We start from the raw sequence: 19468 nt of genomic DNA, 5'->3' as shown, positions 1-19468 counted from the left end.
GATGCAGCCATGGACTGAAAGTGAGAGTCTAGAATCTCTCCCCCCACCCCCCATTCTGCCAAGCCAAGCAGCCATCTGCAACACACAATGGTTTTAGAAACTGCTCCCAGAGAACAAGGATGGTTTCTGAACTGGGGCTGAGAGAGACAGGTCATACGTACTCATGGAAGGCTGGCTGCTGGTCTCGTTCTCCATTTCATCCTCCTCTATGCATGTGCCCGCATCCAAGGAGTGGCTGGTCGAGAGCATGCTGGGCAGCAGAGACTGGTTCAGGTACATGTGCAAGTTGAGAGGCCCAAGCACTGTGCAGGAGGAGGATGGGCTGCCAGCAGGCAGTGGTGTTTGCGACCTCTTGTAAGGGTTGGCGTGGTCAAACAGAGAGACGGCAATAGAAGCCCGAGTCCTGGCTCCTGCCACAGAGCAAAGAAAGGGGGGGGAGCAAGTCATAAAGAGCTGGATAGCAGCTGCGTGGGGGGGGGCTGGGGTGTGAGAGGGTGGGGTAGACTTACCCCTGCCTTTCATGATGTAATCAATGGCACGGTCATGGATGGCAGCTTCACTCGGCTTGATGTCCAGGAAAGGCTTGTTCCCCACACCCATGGACACCATCTCCTGCATGCGGATCTCTGGGGGTGACAACAACCATGAGGAACATGCCTAGCCTCACAAAAAAGCAGCTCTGTGAGTTCTCAGGGCACCAAGCCCAGCCTCGGTCTCTGGCAAGACAAGCAGATTTCTGGTAGAATGGGCAACTTAGATCAAACTTGGTGCAACAGGTCACATAGCTTGGCTGCCTCTGGAGAAGCAGCTCTGGACACAAGGAGTCCTGAAGGACAAAGCAACCGCCAGACCAAGAAGCTTGTCCTAGGCAGTTGTCAATGCTCTAGTTAATCTCTCCCAAGAGAGTCATCTTGCTGGCATCTCCCAGGTATTACATGTTAGCCAGGGAAAAAACAACTGCTGGTAGTATTGGGGAGGGTCACCTGGTGCAGTGAAGTCCAGGGCTCCTGGGCCTTGCCTAGCTGGCACTTGCAGCTCTCCTCCCTTCTGCATATGGCACGACAAACTGCCCCCTCTCTCTCAGACACCAGACAGAGCACCTCTATTTTGTGTGACCAGTCACTCTAGTGGGAGTGGGGGCTTCCATGGAGAATCCCAGGAACCAATGACCTACTTTATTTCTGCAACTGTCATGCCCAGAGAAGAAACTGGAGACCCTATCCAACAAGCCGCCTGTGCCGCCCCTGCTGTTGCTTCCACAAGCCACTAATTCTGACAGAAAGGATTCAATGGTCCCACAGGGAAGAGGGTGCCTGGGCTTTACTGACACCAACCTTTATTGCGGGCAGCCTGCTCCCACAGGATCTTGGTAATGTCACTGGTCCAGGCCAGCTTGGTCTCGGGGCTACTGGCCTGCAGGACGTAGGTGTCACTCGATTTCCGCCTTCTAAACCAGATCTCAAAGCGCAGCCCACTCTCGCCGGAGTTCTCAGTCAGGCCAATGTCTGCTGTCTGCAGGGACAGAGCAAGTGAGTCAGCAAGCCAGGAGGCAATTGGGGTCACATGCTGGGCTGAGGGTATACATGGTGAGGCAGAGGCGGCTCCTGAGCTGCTGCCATGATGATCCACCTGAGTGGTGTGGTGTGATTTAGTGCTTACAAATGGGAAAGAGGTTCACTCTGAAAAGTTCAGCCTTGGTAAGCTTGACAGGGAAGGTGACGTAAGATGCACTTGGGAACATGAAGGTGTGAAAGCCCTGCCCTCCAACTCACACAGCCCACAAGCCGCATGTGGGCTCCAGAAAAACCCTAGTGCCACTGCCTACTGCCTAGCTGAGCATCTGGTTGCAATGCATGCACACACCTTGATGCATCAAAAATCGTGCAGGTCTGCCTGAGGCAGCTGATAAAACTGGCTGCCTGAATGTGTGACATTGTGCTTCCCCCAAGTTTTCTCTTGCACAGCCTGTGAAGAAGGCATCCCCCTCCCTATCTGGTGCCATTTTAGTTTCTTGGAGAGGCAGCAGCACTCGCAAGCAGCAGTGGGCAGCCTTACCTTAAAGGAGCGCTTGTAGATGTAGACATCCAGCCCCCCCTCAACCCGCTTGGGCTTGCTGAAAAGGATCAGGTCTTCAAAGAGAAAGACATGGCGCTGGCACTTCCTGCGGCCCAGACAGACACTGAACTCATCCTGGCGCACCAGCTGCCCCTGCTCCTTGAGGTTCACCTGGGCACAGAAACCATCCATTCATTTGCAAAAAGGTCTGGACTGGCAACATTCTGGGGGGTGGGGAATGATGTCAGTTGTACACGGGAGTAGAGGACTGCGGGCCACGGGGACAAGCAGCAGGTGCCCTGTCGCCAAGGGCAGCCTGACAGGCCTCTGATGCCAGAGTCCCTCTTGCTCCATCCCAGAGCAGTCGGTTTCCAGCCTGCCTTGCACTCCAGGATGTGAGGCTGCTGCACCGAGATCCCTTTTCATGGGATCAAGGAGATGCAGAGGCAGCCAGGAGCTCAGCTGGTGCTGTTCCTGGCAGGAATCCGCTCCCCTCCCCTGCCCCCTCCTCCTCCCAGCCCACTCACATCACAGTCCCGGATGGCATCCATGGCCAGGAGGTCGTTGCCGTGACGCAGCTGGAAGCGCACCATCTCCTCGGCGGCTTGCAGGTAGGCCAGCTCCTGCTCCTGAGCCTCCCCACACTGCTTGATCAGGTCCTTCAGGAGGAGGGCGTACTTGCTCATGCGCTGGATGGGCTTCAGCAGGTAGGAGGCCAGGTCCATCTTGTCCCCCAGCTGCATCTGCTTGAGCTGGAGGCCAGAGCGGGAGAGCGGAGCTGAGTGGCTGGAGCCAGGGAAAGGCCAAGGGCCGCTCCACTCTAGTCCAACGCCTGGAAGGGGTTGCTGGGAGGGGGCAGGACTTACCCTGAAAAAAGAGTTCCCACGGCTGGCCAGGAGCGAGTCGGACTTGGGCTTGTTTTTGCTGTAGAGAGCATACATCCCAAACTGATCTTTCTGCAAAAAGGGTTAGAAGCACACAGGCCCCCACAAAGGGAGGCCACAGACTCTGTCAAGGGATTGGCCGCAAGCACACAGGCACAAAATACAGAGCTTGGGCCTCAAGGAGAGAGCGCTGCCACTACAAAAGCCTGCAGACCTTCATGCTTCCAAAGGTGATGGCAGGCCCAGGCTAGGCCATGTCCAGAGAAGATAGTGGAGGCCCCATCCTGGAGGCCTTCAGCTTGTGCTCCTGCTGACTCTCCTTTATCCTGTTCCCCTTTGCAAAATCCTCTCAGCAGGCCTTGTTCGTCTGCCTGACCGCCTCTCCCTCTCTCTCTCCCTCCTGCTCCTGCAGTGGTCCTTGGACCTCGAGCCAGAAACACTGGTGTTGTGGACGGGCATTTCAAGGGCATTTCCCCTCGGGAGCCCTAATCCTTACCCCGAGGCCTGCCTGCCCACCTACCAAAGCTCCCTGCAACCAGCCCCTCCCCAGCCCTGCCCGAGTTTCTCCAGGCCCCTTACATGTCTCAGGAAGCAGTGGCTGACCCGCAGCGGGTGGTTACAGCAGTTCTCCAGTTCCCGCAGGAAGTACTGGCTATGGAAGTCGTAGAGCTTCTCCAGGTTCCCAAAAATGACACTCCGCTTCCCCCGCAGGTCTTGGGGCAGGTCCAGCCGCTCCATCTCAGGGAAGTAGCTCTCAATGATGTAGCGTAAGGACCGGACGTACTCCTGCTCAGTCATCACCATCTCCTCAATGATGTGCCGCAGTTTGCTGCAAGAGAGGAAGCCAGGAGCAAAGTTGGAGGATGGTGAGAAGAGACCTTGATTCTTCAAAGTCTGTGGGGCCAGAGGGAGAGCCTACCAGCTTGCTTGGAAAAACAAGCTCTTCCCCAATGGCTGCAGATAAAAACACATCCCTGAAGCATTTTTAATTTGCATCTGCCCAAAAAGACGTCTCTCCAACCCCACCAGATTCTTCTTGCCTTTTTAAACAGTGCTCCATGCTTAAGCTGCCAACTGCTCTGCCAGCTGACTCCCCCTGCTGGTCCATTCTCCCTCCCCAGAATTAAATAACAGGGAACATCTACACTACAAACATATGCTGGTGCTACTCCACTTTAACTGCCCGGCTGTAGATTGTTGACAAGCTGAGAACACCCACCTTCCTGAATGAGGAGTACCAAAGGGACTGGCTGTTAAACAGGCTTCTGACTGGATCTGCCCACAGCCCCACTTGTTAGCAGGTGATACTCCAACCTCATCCATACCTACCTGCCCAAGCTCTTTGCTTCTGGTATGGAGAGGCCGCTCCTCTGCTCCGCTTGCAAGCCGCCAGGTGTCCAACTGGTTGGGCCGAGGTGTTGCCGGGCCACATGCTCAGTACTGCTCACTTCCAGCCCCTTGATGAAGACGCCGGTGTTGCCGTAACGGGCTGGCTCACTCAGAGTCCGCTGGCAGCCAGAGTGCAGTCCCTCTGTGCAGGGCAGGTCAAAACTCTGGGCCTTCCTCAGGGGCCTTTTGGGGAATGGCTGCTGGCCAGAGGCTGGGGTGGAGGGGCGGGAGGGTCCTGCCTCCAGGACTTCCACAATGCTCTCCAGGGTGACCTTCTCCTTCTTAGAAGCCTCTGGAATGACCTGGCTTGGGAGCACAACCTGCTCCCCAGTCCACCCAGGGAGACGGAAGGGGAGTGGCCTCTCCAAAGGCGGCCTGTCCTCCTGGCTGAGCTCTCCCTCAGGTGATGGCTTCAGGTCAGGAGGGCACAGAGAACTCTTGGTCCTCAGGGCAGCTTCCAGCTTCATCTCAAAGCCCAGCATGGTCTCCTGGCACTTGGACCAGGCTAGCTGCCATTGCTTCAGGGCACGGCTGCTCTTCAGCTGGCATGCCAGCTCCTTCATCTCCTGGAATCTGGCACTACTGATTTCTGGGTGCTGTCTCTTGTAGCTCTCCAGGCTCCTGAGAGCCAAAGCACAATCCTCAAGGGAGCTGCCCTCTTCTGTGCTGATGCTGGAAAGGTGGCGCATGCCCTCCAATGCCCATTCGTAGGCCTGCAGGGGTGGGACAAGGAAAAAGCGATCAGTGGAGGGAGGGTGGGTGGGGTCCACAGGCCTCTGCAGCTAGGCCACAACAAGAGGCTCTCTATCTGAGGCTAGGCCCTGTCACCAGCCTGACTGACTGCCAAGCACGGCTGCCAGGCTGCGATGGAGGCTGCAGCAGCTTGGCTTGCTCAGGCCCTTCCCAGGAAAGGCGGCGCTTAGAGCTGTCTGGGGAAGGCCCTCCTCTCCTTTGTCCACAGTCTGCAAGCCACATCAAGCGTTTCCATGTGCCTTCCTTTGCCCCCCCCACCTTTTCTCTCCTGCTCCATTTTCATCTTTTTCTCTAGAATCTTGTGTGCGCAAACATGTGTGTCAAGTATCACATGGAAGGCTAGGACTGGGGCATTGGCTGACTCGTAGACAGCAAAGACACAAGACTGGAAAAGGCCCTCAAGCAGAGTGCTGGGGGTGCGTTGGCCTGCTGCCTGTAGTGGGAAGATCAATGTGACAGGATCAGTCCCAAAATGCCCCACACCCACCAATACTCTGCCCAACAATAGATTTGTGGGGAGTTATTCCAGAGAGGTATCCCCCTCTTCCACCACCACCACCACCAAGAAAGCAGTATGTGTTGGGGGGGGTGTAGTCAGAGGGAGCCACCAGAGGGTGCCTTGTGTGTATAGAATCCTCCCAGGGGTTAGCAACCTTTTTCAGCCGTGGGCTGGTGGGCCAGACTATATTTGGGGGGGGGGGGGTGAACGGATTCCTATGCCCCACAAATAACCCAGAGATGCATTTTAAATAAAAGCACACATTCTACTCATGTCAAAACACGCTGATTCCTGGACCATCCATGGGCCAGATTTAGAAGGCGAGTGGGCTGCATCTGGCCCACGGGCCTTAGGTTGCCTACCCCTGCCTCAGCCCCAAACTGAAAACAACTGTCCCCAGAGGGAATGTGGAGAGCTCTGGCAGATCTGGAGTAGGGCTAAGGCTAAGCCAAAGATGCAGCCTGAAGGAATGGCACAAGTGGACAAGCGGTGAATGCAGAACATGACCCCCTGCACGCCGCAATTTGGACATAACTGCATTGGAACAAAGATTGCTCCTGCAACCAACTCCAAAGTGAGAGCTAGTGCAGAACATTGCCTCACATCCCAGTAAAAGTGACCCCCTTTTGTCAATTTCCAAGAAAGGCTTTTGGAGGCTCACGATGGTGAGAAATGCAGTAGCCTATGGCTGTCTCTTCTGCTTCAGTGCGGCCTCTCCCACGTCCATTCAAATGATTGGTTTTGTTGTTCCTCACCCCTCTCCCAGGTTAGGCCTGGTTGGTTCTAGTCTGGACCAGATTCTGAATAAATGTAAGTGGGAGATGGAAACAGAGCACAGTGCGGCCAAAGCCTGCCAGAAACAAAGTAAGGAGTGCTGAGCAGGGCTCATGAATGCCATCTTGGTTGCCAGACTGTAGTGGGTATTTTGGGAGGATGGGAGTGCATTCTGTAGCATTTGTGGAGAGTCCACGTATTATTCCACTTTATTAATTGTTCTGTAACGCTTTCCCAAGTGTTGCTTTGGTATTGTTGTCTAGAGGGCAGCACTGCAAAAGAAGATCAGAAACGCCCCCACCCAGAACATTAGTGTCACAATATTTCCACAGGAAGCTACAGGGCATACTGAGCAGTCTGCCCATCTCAAAACTTTTGCAGGAGCAAACAGCACTGAAAGTGTGATCGCATATACCGTCCCGCCCCCACCCTGAACACAATAGAGCTCATAAATGTAGAGCTTAAAGGATGCAGTGGGGAGGGGGGGGGGTCCATAATCTCCCAGCCAGTGGCTGGCCTTTACAGCCTGAGACAGCATCCCACACAAGGGACTAATAAAACATGGCCTACAAGAGAAACTGTCTTCATGAAAGAACTCTGCATATCCTTGGTATGTCCAGTCCTGTGCTCACAATACTGGTCCCACTGCAGACATGCAGAGAACTCCAAGGCCAGCCCCCAAGTGGGGGGGGGGGGTTGTGGGCTGAAAAGAAGAGCAGATGCCAAGAGTCTGGTGTCTGCCACTTTGAACAGAGCAGGCTGAGCAGGGGATGTGTCCAGGCTCCCTCATTAGACATGCATTTCCAGCTGGGCCTGGAAAATCATCTGCAAGCCCAGGCTGCATCTGCAACTCTGATGCTCCCTGTCTCCAGTTTCCATGGCACAAAAGAGATAGAACCACAGAGTTGGAAGGGATCCTGAGGGTCATCAAATCCAACCCACTGCAATGCAGTAATCACAGCTAGATAATTCCTGACAGACGGCCACCCAACCTCTGTTTAAAAAGCTCCAGTGAAGGAGAGTCTACCATCCGAGGCAGCCTGTTTCTGTTGGACAGCTCTTACTGTTAGACCATTTTTCCTAATGTTTAGTTGGGAGGAGGAAGGTGAAGAGGATGTGAGGTCAGCAGCCCTTAGAGTAGCAGTTTAACACAGAAGCAGGATCAACAGGTCAGCACAAGGACAGCCTAGGAAGTTTTTGTGGTCCCCATCCTCTCCTTTTACTCATGCAGATACACCAGCAAACAAGAGTTCCACACTGATACTTCACCCAAAGGCCTCCTTATATTTTTACTTATTAACAAAGGCAATGCTTGGCTAGGAAATATTTTTAGTATCTATATACTTGGTGCAAAAGAAAGCGCAGATAGCCTGCCCTGAGCCTTTCATGTTGAGACAGAGGGAACACCTGTGGACCTCCAGAAGTTGTTGGGCTGCAGGCCCCACCGCCATCTCTGATCATTGGCCATGCAACATCTGGAAGGTCACAAGTTCCCCACCCCTAATTTCAAGGGAGAGCATTTTCTATCAGTCAAATTTGGGATGATTGTTCCTGGGTGCTAGCTGCCTCTCCCTCTTTGCCTTCCCTCATCACAGACAAGAAATTGACCAGCCAAGAAAAAAGGCAAGAGTTTGAAAAAAAGAAGTGGGGGGAGGCCTTCCCGCATCCTGGGTGAACTCTACACTCCCCCAAAGACAACAAGCCCCTCTGCTTCCTATTCCTTTGCAGGGGAGGCTGCGCCTCCTTTCTTTTCTTCTCCTACTGACACCCGCAAGCAGATAGAGAGAAAAATGGTATCCCCTCAGAAGTGAACCCCCTGCAAGACAAAGGAAAGAAGCTCCAGCATACCTTCATCCTTCTGCCAAGAGGCTCCGTAGCACAGGGTGAACCACCAAAAGCGCAAAGCCCAATGGAGGTCCCGCTCTTGCCTCCTCTGCAGCCAAAGCCAAACCCCGTCCCAAAAGTAACCAATGAGGGGGCTCCGGCTAAAGAGCCAGCCTATTCACAGGCAAATGCTCCCTGCTGAAGTGCCAGATGGAAGAAGGGGGCAGGTGGGGGTGCTGGAGAGAAGGGTTGGAGTCAGCGCAAGAGTGGCGGGGAGGAGGAGAGGCTCCAGGGCCTGTGAGGGACAGCACTCCATTACTGCGCCTAAGCAAAAAAGCTCTTACAGAGACAGGCAGCAAAACAACCCAAACACCCCCCAAACACCCCTCCTCTCAGGGGTGCCTGGTGCTCTTTTGTCCTTGCTTATAGGAGATACACAGTCTCCCATTCTTTCCAGGAAATTAGAATGACTACTATTATACCCTACCCCCAACCTGAGGCATTTGAACTACTTGCTGACCAGTGGTGGCTTGTACAGGTGAATGAATCGCCACAGATCAAACTTTACTGGCAGGACTCAAATGCCATCATTTTCAACAAAGGCAGTTCACACATTCAGCCTTGAGTGACATATGCGTTTCCATGACTGGAATTAGGAACTACAGAATGTAACCTGTGATTCTTTGGCAAAGAATCTTGCTTTTTCTTTTTTAAGTACAGAAAGTAGGACTGTTTTCTGAGAAGCCTCAACGCCGCCCAGCCACTTGCCAAGACACAGAATATGACCTCTTGTCCCAAATATCTTTTGAAGCAGGGAGGGGGTGTCAGCTGCCTGACTTTTGTTGAACCTGTTGGAAGTGCTGGAATGCTTGTATTAAGCTTGTATTAAGACCAGTAAGATGGCATGGGTATGGATTCATCCACACTTCTGCTTGTCCTGTGTCTAGAAAGTCCAAATGATTTTCTGATTGTTTTCAGCTTTCTAGGCACAGGTCCTACCTGCTTTGCCTTTGTCCTGCCTCATTCCCCTGGAAAACCCGCTCTTTCGCACAAAATTGGAACAAACAGCAATGTGCAGAAAACCCAATTGCCCTTTGTTCTGGTTCAGTGCTAAAGCACAGGTTTTTGCAGGGGAAAGTGGCAGGGCAAAGGGAGTGTAAATGAGCCCTTAGGAAAGAGTTCCTAATACTAGCTATCAAGCATGCATGTCCTATAATAAACATAGCTCTCTTATTTTTATACTCAAAGTCTCACTGTGATTGCTTTCAGGTTAAAAAGCATCCAAACAAGGATCCATGACTAAGCTCAACTTCTGCTGTGGCATATGTATGCACAGAGAGTGAGTGCAAGCCACAGCATGGCAGTGAATCTGAGCAGAAGTTACATTAGGGGACATCTGTCTCCCTCTGCAGAACTCACCTGGTCAAAGAATTCATACAGCTTGATGGTCTGGCCTATCCGGCTCCTGCTGGCTTCCAGTTGGCTGCAGAACCTATGGAACTGGGTTCTGTACATCTGCAACTTGACACGACACCCTGCATGCAGCTCAGCAGAGGAAGCATCTTCCCACTTGTCCATCTCTCTCAGAGATTCCCAACCCCTTCGGCAATATTCCTGGAAACAAAGCCCAACAGCAAATCATTGCATCGCCTCTGGCGGATACATGCAGCTTCACCTGGTGTTGCAAAGATCCTGATGGCTGATTAAGCTGACTATCCCAATGTGGCCCTGGGACCTTTCTCAGCATGAGGACCAGCCTTGGTCATATAGGCCTGCCTGGTGGAATCACCATGACTCGCCAGCCTCTGGAAAGGCTGTGAAATGTGGGCAAAGACCAGGTGGGTTGAGCTGAGGGGGTCTCAACATGGGACAGAGATGTATTAAAGTGGCCTTTCCAGACTACAGCTTCCAACAGCCCTAATGTCCAAGATCAGGGATGATGGAAGTTGTAGTCCTGAAGATCAGGGGAACACTATGGGCCCTTTGCCTAGCAATGTGTATATGTGTGGAGGACTGGGGGTACATGACAAAGAAAAATAAGAGGCAGCCAGTGTGTATATGCCACAGAACTGCAGGCAAGAAATGTTCCTGCCAAAATCCATCTCATCTTTACTTCTCAGAAGAAGCTAAGCCACCCAGGCATAGGTTTGCACAGAGCTTGCAAATGCAGGGGAAACCTCCATTCCTGAACAGAGATGAGAGCTGTCCCCAAGACCTTTTTCACTGCCTCGCTTGCTCTGTTCTCCTAGTGCTGGCTTGGCTGCCCCACAGCTCCAAGTTTTGCTGCACTTCAGCCCCAGTTCCTAGTTTCCCCGCTAGGGGGAAGTCTTTTGAAGGCTTCAATCCCTCCTTAACGTACTTCTCATTTTCCTTTCAGAAGACTATTTGCAAGTATTCGAAAGCTGGTTTCCCCCCCTGCTCTCAGGGGTTAACGTTGGAGAGACAAGTTACTAAGGGTGTAAGGTAAAAAGGTAAAGGACCCCTGGATGGTTAAGTACAGTCAAAGGCGACTAAGGGTGTAACTGGCCTGCTCTAACAGTAGGTGGTGATGTAACCTCTCTTACCACTTGGCTAGAGTGCATAGTTTCCTCTATATTGTTCAAACGTCCTCTCTAACGTCTTATTACTGTTTCTCCTGCTGAATCTAGCTGCGCAGCATTGCTTACCGTTGCTTGCACAGCTGCTTACTCTTACTGTATTTTTTTTCTCAGTTCTACTAGAAGTTAGAATGTTTGTCAAAATTTCATGACATTCACAACAGCCCTTTTAACTGCTGCCAAGAGTCTTCAGTGCCATCGCAAGCAAAATCTCTGAGAACACTGCAATACAAACTGGAATAAGGGAGGGGGAATGGTGTCCTACAACTTCCACTCCAACACTGTTGGAAGGAAAAAAAGATGAGTTCTGAGCAGCAATGGAGAAGAAATTTGATTCAGTTGACATTTAAAGCCAAATCAATCATACCTGCAGTTTCCAAATTGTTATGAGAATTGAAACACAGAACAATCCTTTGACATTCACACTTATCCAAATTTTGTGCTGCAGTTCTCCAATCAGTGTTTACATATATGCATATATGAGGAGAAAGGGCACATAAATGTGGACTATATTAGTAAAAAATAACATACAAAAGGGCATTTTGTTAAAAGAAATCGCTCACAAAAACGTGTGCATTAGTCTAAACTGCATTTAATAATGTTTTTATTAGGATATATTTGCACTAAATGCTGAAGAATGTCCATTAATATTTTTTTAATGCAAATTACTGCAGAAATGTGGAGAACTGAATCTGAGATTGGAAAAATGAGAAAGTAAGGGCCTGTTCACACTTCCGTTTGCCCTGCGGTTTCTTAGAATTTGCATCAAATCAGCAACATGTCCAAAAGCTTTTCATTTATATCCCAGTGTAGAAATGAAAAAAAAAAAACCCCAACCAAAATAAGCCATGCTTTTTATTACTGTGTTGGAACAAAAGAAAAACCCCTTTAAGACCAAATAGAAATTTGTTCCCCTTCTGATCCAATCCTTTTCTGGGCACCTGAACAGAAAAACACTCATTTTCCCTTGTGGCACATTGTGCGAGTGTCCCTCTTTCGCCTCTTTCAGAGATGCCTCCTTGAAATAGCGTGGAGGAAGATGTGGCATGGGAACCCAGAATCCCGCACAAAAACTTGTGGCAGTACTAATCTGCACTGCGACAAGCAGAAGAACATGGAACAAATGGATGTGCAGATAAACCCTGAGAAAGCTAAAGTGGGCAGATCTTTCCATCACTGGTTCTGAGGTATGTATGTGCACATATGCATATAAAAATCAGGAGACTCCCAGTCTCCAGTGAGGACCTACTGCAGTTGCCCATGCAGAGTCCTGCCTGCAGTGCAGATCCTAAAGTTCACTGAGGCACAATCAATGTACAATGAAAGTTTTCTTTGAGCCAAGGTTCTTCAGGACTTAGCCCCAGAACCTCTTTTCATGTCAGTGCTCAGCCTTGGAATATGGTATATTAATGAAAAAGTGTTTGCCTCTAAACAAAGCAGCCAGCCTGTGGATTTGCATGGAGAGTGTCGGGAGAGGACTTACACTTGCAATGAGCTCAAAGTCTTGGAACTGCCTCTGTGCTTTAAGCAAGACCTCCAAAGAACCATCCAGCTCACTCAGCTCCATGAGTCGTGTTTGACCAACATTCTCCATCCATCTGCTGACCTACAAGAGGCAAAAAGGTAGATCAGGGCCAAGAAGAAGCCTCTCCGCCTTCAGAGAGCAAAACCACACACTCCTGTTCCTGGAAAGAATGGGAGTCACCCCGCCCTTTGGTCTACCAGGGAAAGAGTGGTGCCTCCTCCACCTCCCACTTAAGGGAATCTCCTCTCCTCTTAATCATTTAGCCTTCTATATTATTATTATTTTTAATCTCTGCCATGTGATTCTGTGCTACTTTCAGATTTTGATCTATTTTCATGTTGTTTATTTTTATCCTGTTTTGTGTTGTAAGCTGCCTTGAGAACTTGGCTACATAAAAATACTTAGAATGAATAAATCCATATGCTTGTCACGACAGAGGGCGGGCTCTTAAGCTCTTTGCTCAACACTTTGAGTATGAGGTCTCTTGACTCCAGAGACTGGGACGGTGCAATTGTGGCACTTCTCATTGCTCCTGGAGTTCCTAGATGCTGCTGCTCATGCTCCTAGCACAGTCCTTATATTGTGGACGTTTTTGGGAGCCTTACCTGCCAAGCCCAGGGAAAGGCCCTGTCCCACTGCTCTTCCAATAACAGAAAACATGAGTCCAAACTGAATGCAGGATGCACATATATCTACTGACCTCTAAAATGCCAGAGCCTTTTTAACAAGTGGTGTTAACCTGCTCCAGTGATGGATCACACCCAATCAACCTCAACCCCAGGCTACAAGACTGAGTGGCCAAAGGAGGTGAAAGAAACTCCCATTGGCCCAAGGCCTGCCAATCACCACTATTTCAGCCCCGTCAAGATTTAATTTCAGACACCCTAGGTGCTGTTTAGTGGACCTTCTGCTTCACTGTCAACACCAACTCCTGAGCCTAACTGTGCATAGTTGGCCAGCACAGCAGTTAAAAGGATTGGGTTGTAAATCCATCTGAGCTGCCGGGAAAATGTCAACAAACCTCCCGGAAGCTTTCTTCAAAGGCTCCAAAGTCTATCACCAGCTCCAGGGCCTGGATGCGCTTGTTTGACATCATCACCAGCTGATGGATGCCCTCGTCCACTCCATTGTAAAGTGCAACAGCTGCCTCCAGCGCATCTCTGAAAGGGAAGCATGGCCCAGGCATCATCAGCTGGAGTTCCAGTTTCTTACAACCTGCTACTGTGAGTACTGCTTAAATTCCTGAGTCATTCTGTGACTCAAAGGCCCAAGATTTCAGGACATTGGAGGGTGATGGGGTGACAAAGGAGGGCACCAGCTCATTGCACAGCCATGTGGCAGGGCAGAGAACAGATGCCAATGTCCCACTGCCCTCTAAGAGCTTCATTTCCCTTCTGATCAGGATGCAGCAAGCAGCTGCTGGTGTCCTCTCTTCTGCTTGGATTTGTGGGAGTGGGAAAAGGAAGCTCTCCTTGTGAATGGCTGCATGGCTTGCCAGGCTGCCTCAAAGTTCATTTCACACCCAGCAGCATCTCAGTCTGCCCTGAGAACTACTGCAGGTGGAGAAGGTAGTGCGGACACTTTTTCGATCTGCTACCACCCCCACCGCCCATTACTCCTGCTGGCAAGCTTGCACAGAGACCTTTCCTGGTCCAGAAGTTCATCCAATCAATGAATTCATCTTCCCTTTTCATCTGAATCTGGGGCAAACACAGCCAATGGCTGCCTGTTCTGCTCTGTGCTGTGCAGGAGGCAGCAGTCACAGCCAGCCGAAAGGGGCCTTGCCTAGGCTGTGCTCAAAGCCTTGAAGAAGGATCTGGTAAGCGGAGCAGTGGGGCAAAAAGTTTAGGATGGCAGCGCGCCAGTATGCCTTGCCGCCTGTGCTGAGCTCAGTAAAGGAGGTTACCCCACACATACTTTCCAGATCAAATCACCAGATTCAAGCAGGCCTACAACAAAAAGGAGACGCTTGAAGTGGGTTTAGAGCCTCCCCCTCCCCACCGGAATCTGTTTTCCTTGGCCAATGTTACTTTGTAGGGGGGTGGGGGGAAGGTTCCAACAGCAAGTGCCAACAAATGTCTTGTGTGATTCCAGGGTAATTTTAGACTCCTGTGTCTGAAAGTTGCTTTTGGCAGGACTCCTTTTTGGAGATTTCCTTACCAGGCTGAAGGCTCTTTCTCTCATTGAAGGGCTGGTGGGAGTGCTTGAGAAATAAGGAAACTGAACTCACTCAATTTCAAAAGGAAAATGCAGGCACTCTTAGCAGAAAGAGGAACGTCTTCAAAGCCAGCTTCTCAAGTACGGGCCAGCAGGGGGCAAGCCCTTTGTCTTATCACCACTGGCCCTGGCAGGGAGAGCTCTCTGCCCCATGGAAGCTAGTCTTCAGAGTCTTTTGAGCCCATCCACAGTGCCTGAGCATGGCCACAGCCTTACAAGGCAAGCCACAGACTGGAAGGAGACCTTCCCAGGCTGAACCAGGTCAGAGCCAAGCAACAGGTAGAGCTAGGCCATCACTCTTGCAAAAGCACCAGAAGGAACTGGCAGCCTTAGGACAGCCCAGGTGGGAGTGCAGGCATACAAAGTGGGGGTGATCCAAGTGTTGGCAAAATGGCCTGGAACTCTCTTGAGGGCAGTAGGGTTGATGCTGCACAGCTTGTTACTTGTCAGCTAAGTGGGGCTTAATCAGTTCTCTTGGGTTCTGAGCTGAAGGTGACTAACCAGGAGATTCCTGCATTGCAGGGGGTTGGACTAGATGACCCCCAGGGTTCCTTTCAACTCTACAATTAAATGATTCTAAAAACAAAGGCTGTTTTAAGGAGGAAGGGCAGGATATAAATTCAATAAGTAAATTCAATAAATAAGGTTGCAGTGGATAGCTCGATTAAGATGTCAACCCAGTGTGCGGCCAACAGCATGAAAAAGGGCTAATTCTATGCTAGGGATCATTATTAGGAAAGAGATTGGAACTAAAACTGCCAGCATAATAATGCCCCATTATGCAATCCTATGGTGCAACAACACCAGGAAGACTGTGTACATTTCTACTCACCTCACCCCAAAAAGGATATTATAGGGTGTGAAAAGGTTCAAAATGATCAAGAGGGTGGAGAAACTCCCTTAGGAGGAAAGGTTACAGCCATCTCCTTCAGCAAAGGAATGTGGAGTCTCTGGTCCGCGGGCCAAATGTGGCCCTCCAGCGCCCACAGGACTCTCGCCAGGCCACGCCCCTTCCTGAGCCACACCCACCAGTACTGCTTTTGCCTGAGTAGAATGAACTCATTTAATACCGGTACTTCTTTCTTTGTCTGCATGATGTATGCATGAACAGAAACTAGATGGCTGTATAAAGGTAAAACAAATTCACCCCCATTGCTTTGTCCACTTTTGCCTCTAGTCCCACTCACCACTGTAATGTGGCCTCTGGAAGGCGACCCAGAAGGGAATGTGGCCCTCTGTCTGAAGAAGATTCCCCATCCCTGCTTTTGGATTCTGATTGCTGGAGGAAAGCCAACCACCTTCCATATGGAAGGGCCCTGAACTTCCGTTCAAGTGCAGTGGAAAGTACCCCCAAAGGAAAGCCCTGGCTCATTGCTTGGGTCATTGGGGCTTGCTTACTGCAGACTCCCCAGAGCACTGCTGGAAAAGCGCATTGGTACAAAGAGCTGATTTGGTATTTGCATACTTAAGAAAAGCCTGCTGGATCAGGCCAGTGGCACATCTAGTCCAGCATCCTGTTCTCACAGTGGCCAACCAGATGCCTGTGGGAATCTTGCAAACAAGACCTGAGTGCAACTGGAGTGGAGCTTTTCAACAGGCAGAAAGGTAAGGTAAACACAGCAAACTGGTTCAACAGCAAGGTAAAGGCAGCCAGGAGCCAAGGTCTTTGTCATGAATCTGAGTAAATCAATAAAGGCAGGGTGACAAGGGACCCCCAAGTCTGTACATGTGATCCTCCCACAGGAGCCAGACAGATAGGGGAGACCTATTTTGCATTACACTGTTACAGACACAAGAAGCAGCAGGCAATCCATCAAGAACTTTTTTTTTTTTTTGCTACTCCTGTATACTGCTGAAAGCCGATGTTTTTCCTCCCTGTCCCCCTGAGCAGGCACGATACAGCCCTGCTAGTGGCGAGAGGCCCTTTCTGAAAGCAAATCAATAGAAGGACTGGTCTGTGCAGCCACATCCCAAGTTCAGAAGTATTCAAAGTACTAATGTGAGACTAAGGGCTTATCCACACTTCCTCCCCCCACCCCCGCTTTCCCTCAGGAAAACCCACGGTTTAGTGCTGAATTGGAACAAATGGCAATTGGATTTTCTACGGGTTGCTATTTATTCTGATTTAGCACTGAAGAGTGGTTTTCGGGGGCGGGGGGAAGTAATGGGGCAAACACAAAACTGCTCAGACCTGTGCCTAGAAAGCACTGAACAAGCGAAAACCACTCAAACCCATGCTTTCTAGGCATGGGACAAGCAGACATGTGGACCAGCCCCAAGAGGGCATTTTTCTGCTTGTGCAATTCAATGCAATTAGATTCTGCAGGCCGTCACTTGAACAACACAGCACATTTTTGCCTCTCACACTTGTGCGTGCGCACAACAAATCCCTGCCCAAATCTCCAGAGTCCAGATCAGCAGACCTGCTGCTGTGCTGCAGACAGGCAGCTCTCCCTTCCTCATAGCCTGGAGTCCCAGGGCAGGGGGAGAACCTCCAGCAGGCAGAGCCAGAGGCTCTTCTCCTCCCACCCACCCAAGGAAGCTGCAGAGGGAGGAGCTAGGGCCTGCCTGGGAAGTGGTATGAAGAGTGTGCAAACAGAGCACCTCTATGCAAATAAACAAAAAGCATTCCATCACTGAATCATTCAAACATGTCACTCACAAAACAGTGTGACATGGTGGATAAAGGACTAGAGCTTGCATCCCTCCTTGCCCTTGGAGCTCATTGAAGAGCTATGGGCAAGTCATTCTCAGGCTAAGCTACCTCCTTCTCACAGGGTTGTTGGGAGGATAAAACACCACGTACCATACTCTGAACTCCTCAGAGGGAAGGTTGGATAAGCATTAGATAGTAAAATAATTTAATATGAGTCATAGTTATTTATGGGCGTCATTTATTTTTAATTTGGGGGCAGAATCTGAATTGCCAGAGCCCCTATGGCTTCATGCATTAGGGGGACAGAGTGGCAGTTCTTGTGTGCTTGGAGGCCTTTCACAGCACACCCATCCTTCCTGCTTTTCTCCTGGCCACCCTCCCTCCCCACTCTCTGTTTCCCTATCGACTCACCTGTAGTCCTCCGTCAGAGTAACACAGGACTCTTCTTTCCTCAGGCGAGCAAGAAGTGCCCCTCCTTCCAGCTGCAGCCTGACCAGCCGTCTATCATCAAGAACAGTCTTCATTAATTGCCTGTAGCTCTTCAGCAAGGCATCAGCCTCCTGAGAAACCAAGAAAAGCACACAGACCCTGCTCAGGGCATTTACAATCAAATGTTTTTCTTAACCAGAATGAAAAGCAGCCTGAGAAAATTGCCCACCCTCACAAGCTCCTAAAAGTGACCTGGGAACAGAAGATGAGAATCCTCCCTCTTTGCTGAGGTATGATGATGATTTAGACCCAGTCGTTTTGTTCTGAGATCAACTGGTCCTTTTCCGTCCTTCCTGACACAGGTAGGTGCTGCTCTGAGGCCAACAGAACAGCAAGAGGCACCCAAGTTTCACACTGAAAAGATGACACAGAATGGCAGAGGGCACTGCCTCCTTACATCCTGCTCTCTGCTGTAGTTGTGCTGCAAAGCCTGCTGGCCTGGCCAGGTCTCCAGGCACTCCAGGGTCTCCTCCCCAGCAAGCTGTCTCTCTGTGGCAAGAAAGAAGCACCGGGATGCCCAAGACTGACACACCACTCCCTTCCCACAATACATTCTGGGCAACTGTTCTTTACTTCCTGGAGCGGACCCTCATTTCTGGCCATGGCGGCCAAACATAATAATGATACATTGGGGCGATTGTAAATGTTAGTGTTTGTGTCATTTACTCAGTGCTCCCCTCCCCTTGCTTACTCTTCAAACTCTTGAAACAAGTGGTGGTTGTTCTATAGACGGGAAGCAGAAGACTCACCTCCGCTTTCTCTGGCCAGCTGCTGGACTCCACAGCTTGGATGGCTTCCCTGAGGAAGGTGCCGGCATCTTCGCATCCATGCAGCAAGTGCTCCAGGCGCTGAAAGGCCAGCAAGCAGTACAGAGTTGACTGACAGCCTACCTCCTTCCTTGAGGCTCCCAGACCAAGCAGTTTTCTCCTGGGTTAGGGAGGGGAAAGCTGGGAGGCCCCAGAGACTGGTCTGGACTAAGGCCAAAGCTGCTTATACCACCAAGCAGCAGCATTACTGGGCCCAGATCTGAGCATCAATCACTCACCATTCGAAAGCGCAGCCAGTCCTGATGGCAATACGGAAGGGACCCGTCAAATTCCAGGGGCAGTTGCCCCCCCTCGATGTGCTTGTGGAGGGATTTCATGGAGGTGAGAAGTTCCCACTGAAGAGAAACAAACATGCAAGTGCAAAGCTGAGGCAAAGAGCCCTGAGATAGGCAATTCGAACCAAAGATAATGCCAAATGGAAAGAATTTACTGTCAGATTATAAGATCTAGAATACAGAGTGGGAAGGTTTGGGGAAGTCGCAGACCCAGGTTAATGTTAAATAACGTAAAGACACAATGATTGTTTTTAACTTTTCTCTTTATTTTTGATTGCATATTATGTTTTATAATGTTTGTATGTGTTGTTTTTATTTTCTTTTGTGTATTTGTTTGTTTGTATTGTTTGTTTACTGATTGTTAAAATAAAAAATATCATTAAAAAAAAAAGAGCCCTGAGATAGGCCAATGGGCCAGCGAACTGGGCCTGGACTCTCCTGCTGGCCTTCACACCGATACCTCCCAGCTGTGCTGCATCTTGGATAAGGCACTTGCAGGAGAGGTTCAGAGAGGAGAGAGATTAGGGCAACAAGAGAGGAATATTGGAAGGTTCAGGACAGAGAAAAGAAAGGACTTTTTCACACAGCATCACCTAGCTGAGCTGCGGTATTTTCTCCCACAAAAGTCAGTCAAGATCAACAACTTGGCTAGCTTTATAAAGGAGGTACGACAAGCTCACAGAAGAGGGGAAAGCTGTCAAGGG

The 19468-nt window shown here is 50.3% G+C and overlaps 1 protein-coding gene across 7 annotated transcripts in view; it reads right to left on the bottom strand.

Annotated features, from left to right (window-relative positions):
* The window catches only part of PLEKHG4 (pleckstrin homology and RhoGEF domain containing G4), a 59403-nt gene that overhangs the window by 2832 nt on the left and 37103 nt on the right, over window positions 1–19468 (bottom strand). For all 7 annotated transcript variants that reach the window (XM_083452771.1, XM_083452767.1, XM_083452765.1 and 4 more), the window contains 14 exons: window positions 18708–18824; window positions 18412–18510; window positions 17585–17733; window positions 13322–13460; window positions 12259–12381; window positions 9598–9792; window positions 4269–5041; window positions 3519–3768; window positions 2922–3011; window positions 2583–2807; window positions 2056–2226; window positions 1335–1512; window positions 510–626; window positions 162–410 (listed from right to left, as the gene is read on the bottom strand). In XM_083452771.1, coding sequence (XP_083308897.1) covers window positions 162–410; window positions 510–626; window positions 1335–1512; window positions 2056–2226; window positions 2583–2807; window positions 2922–3011; window positions 3519–3768; window positions 4269–5041; window positions 9598–9792; window positions 12259–12381; window positions 13322–13460; window positions 17585–17733; window positions 18412–18510; window positions 18708–18824 — 2875 coding nt within the window. The remainder of the gene's footprint in view (window positions 1–161; window positions 411–509; window positions 627–1334; window positions 1513–2055; window positions 2227–2582; window positions 2808–2921; window positions 3012–3518; window positions 3769–4268; window positions 5042–9597; window positions 9793–12258; window positions 12382–13321; window positions 13461–17584; window positions 17734–18411; window positions 18511–18707; window positions 18825–19468) is intronic.

Source organism: Podarcis tiliguerta (assembly GCF_965153285.1).
Source record: "Podarcis tiliguerta genome assembly, chromosome: 8".
Classification (NCBI taxonomy): domain Eukaryota; kingdom Metazoa; phylum Chordata; class Lepidosauria; order Squamata; family Lacertidae; genus Podarcis; species Podarcis tiliguerta.
This window is presented reverse-complemented; position numbering and strand designations above follow the sequence as displayed.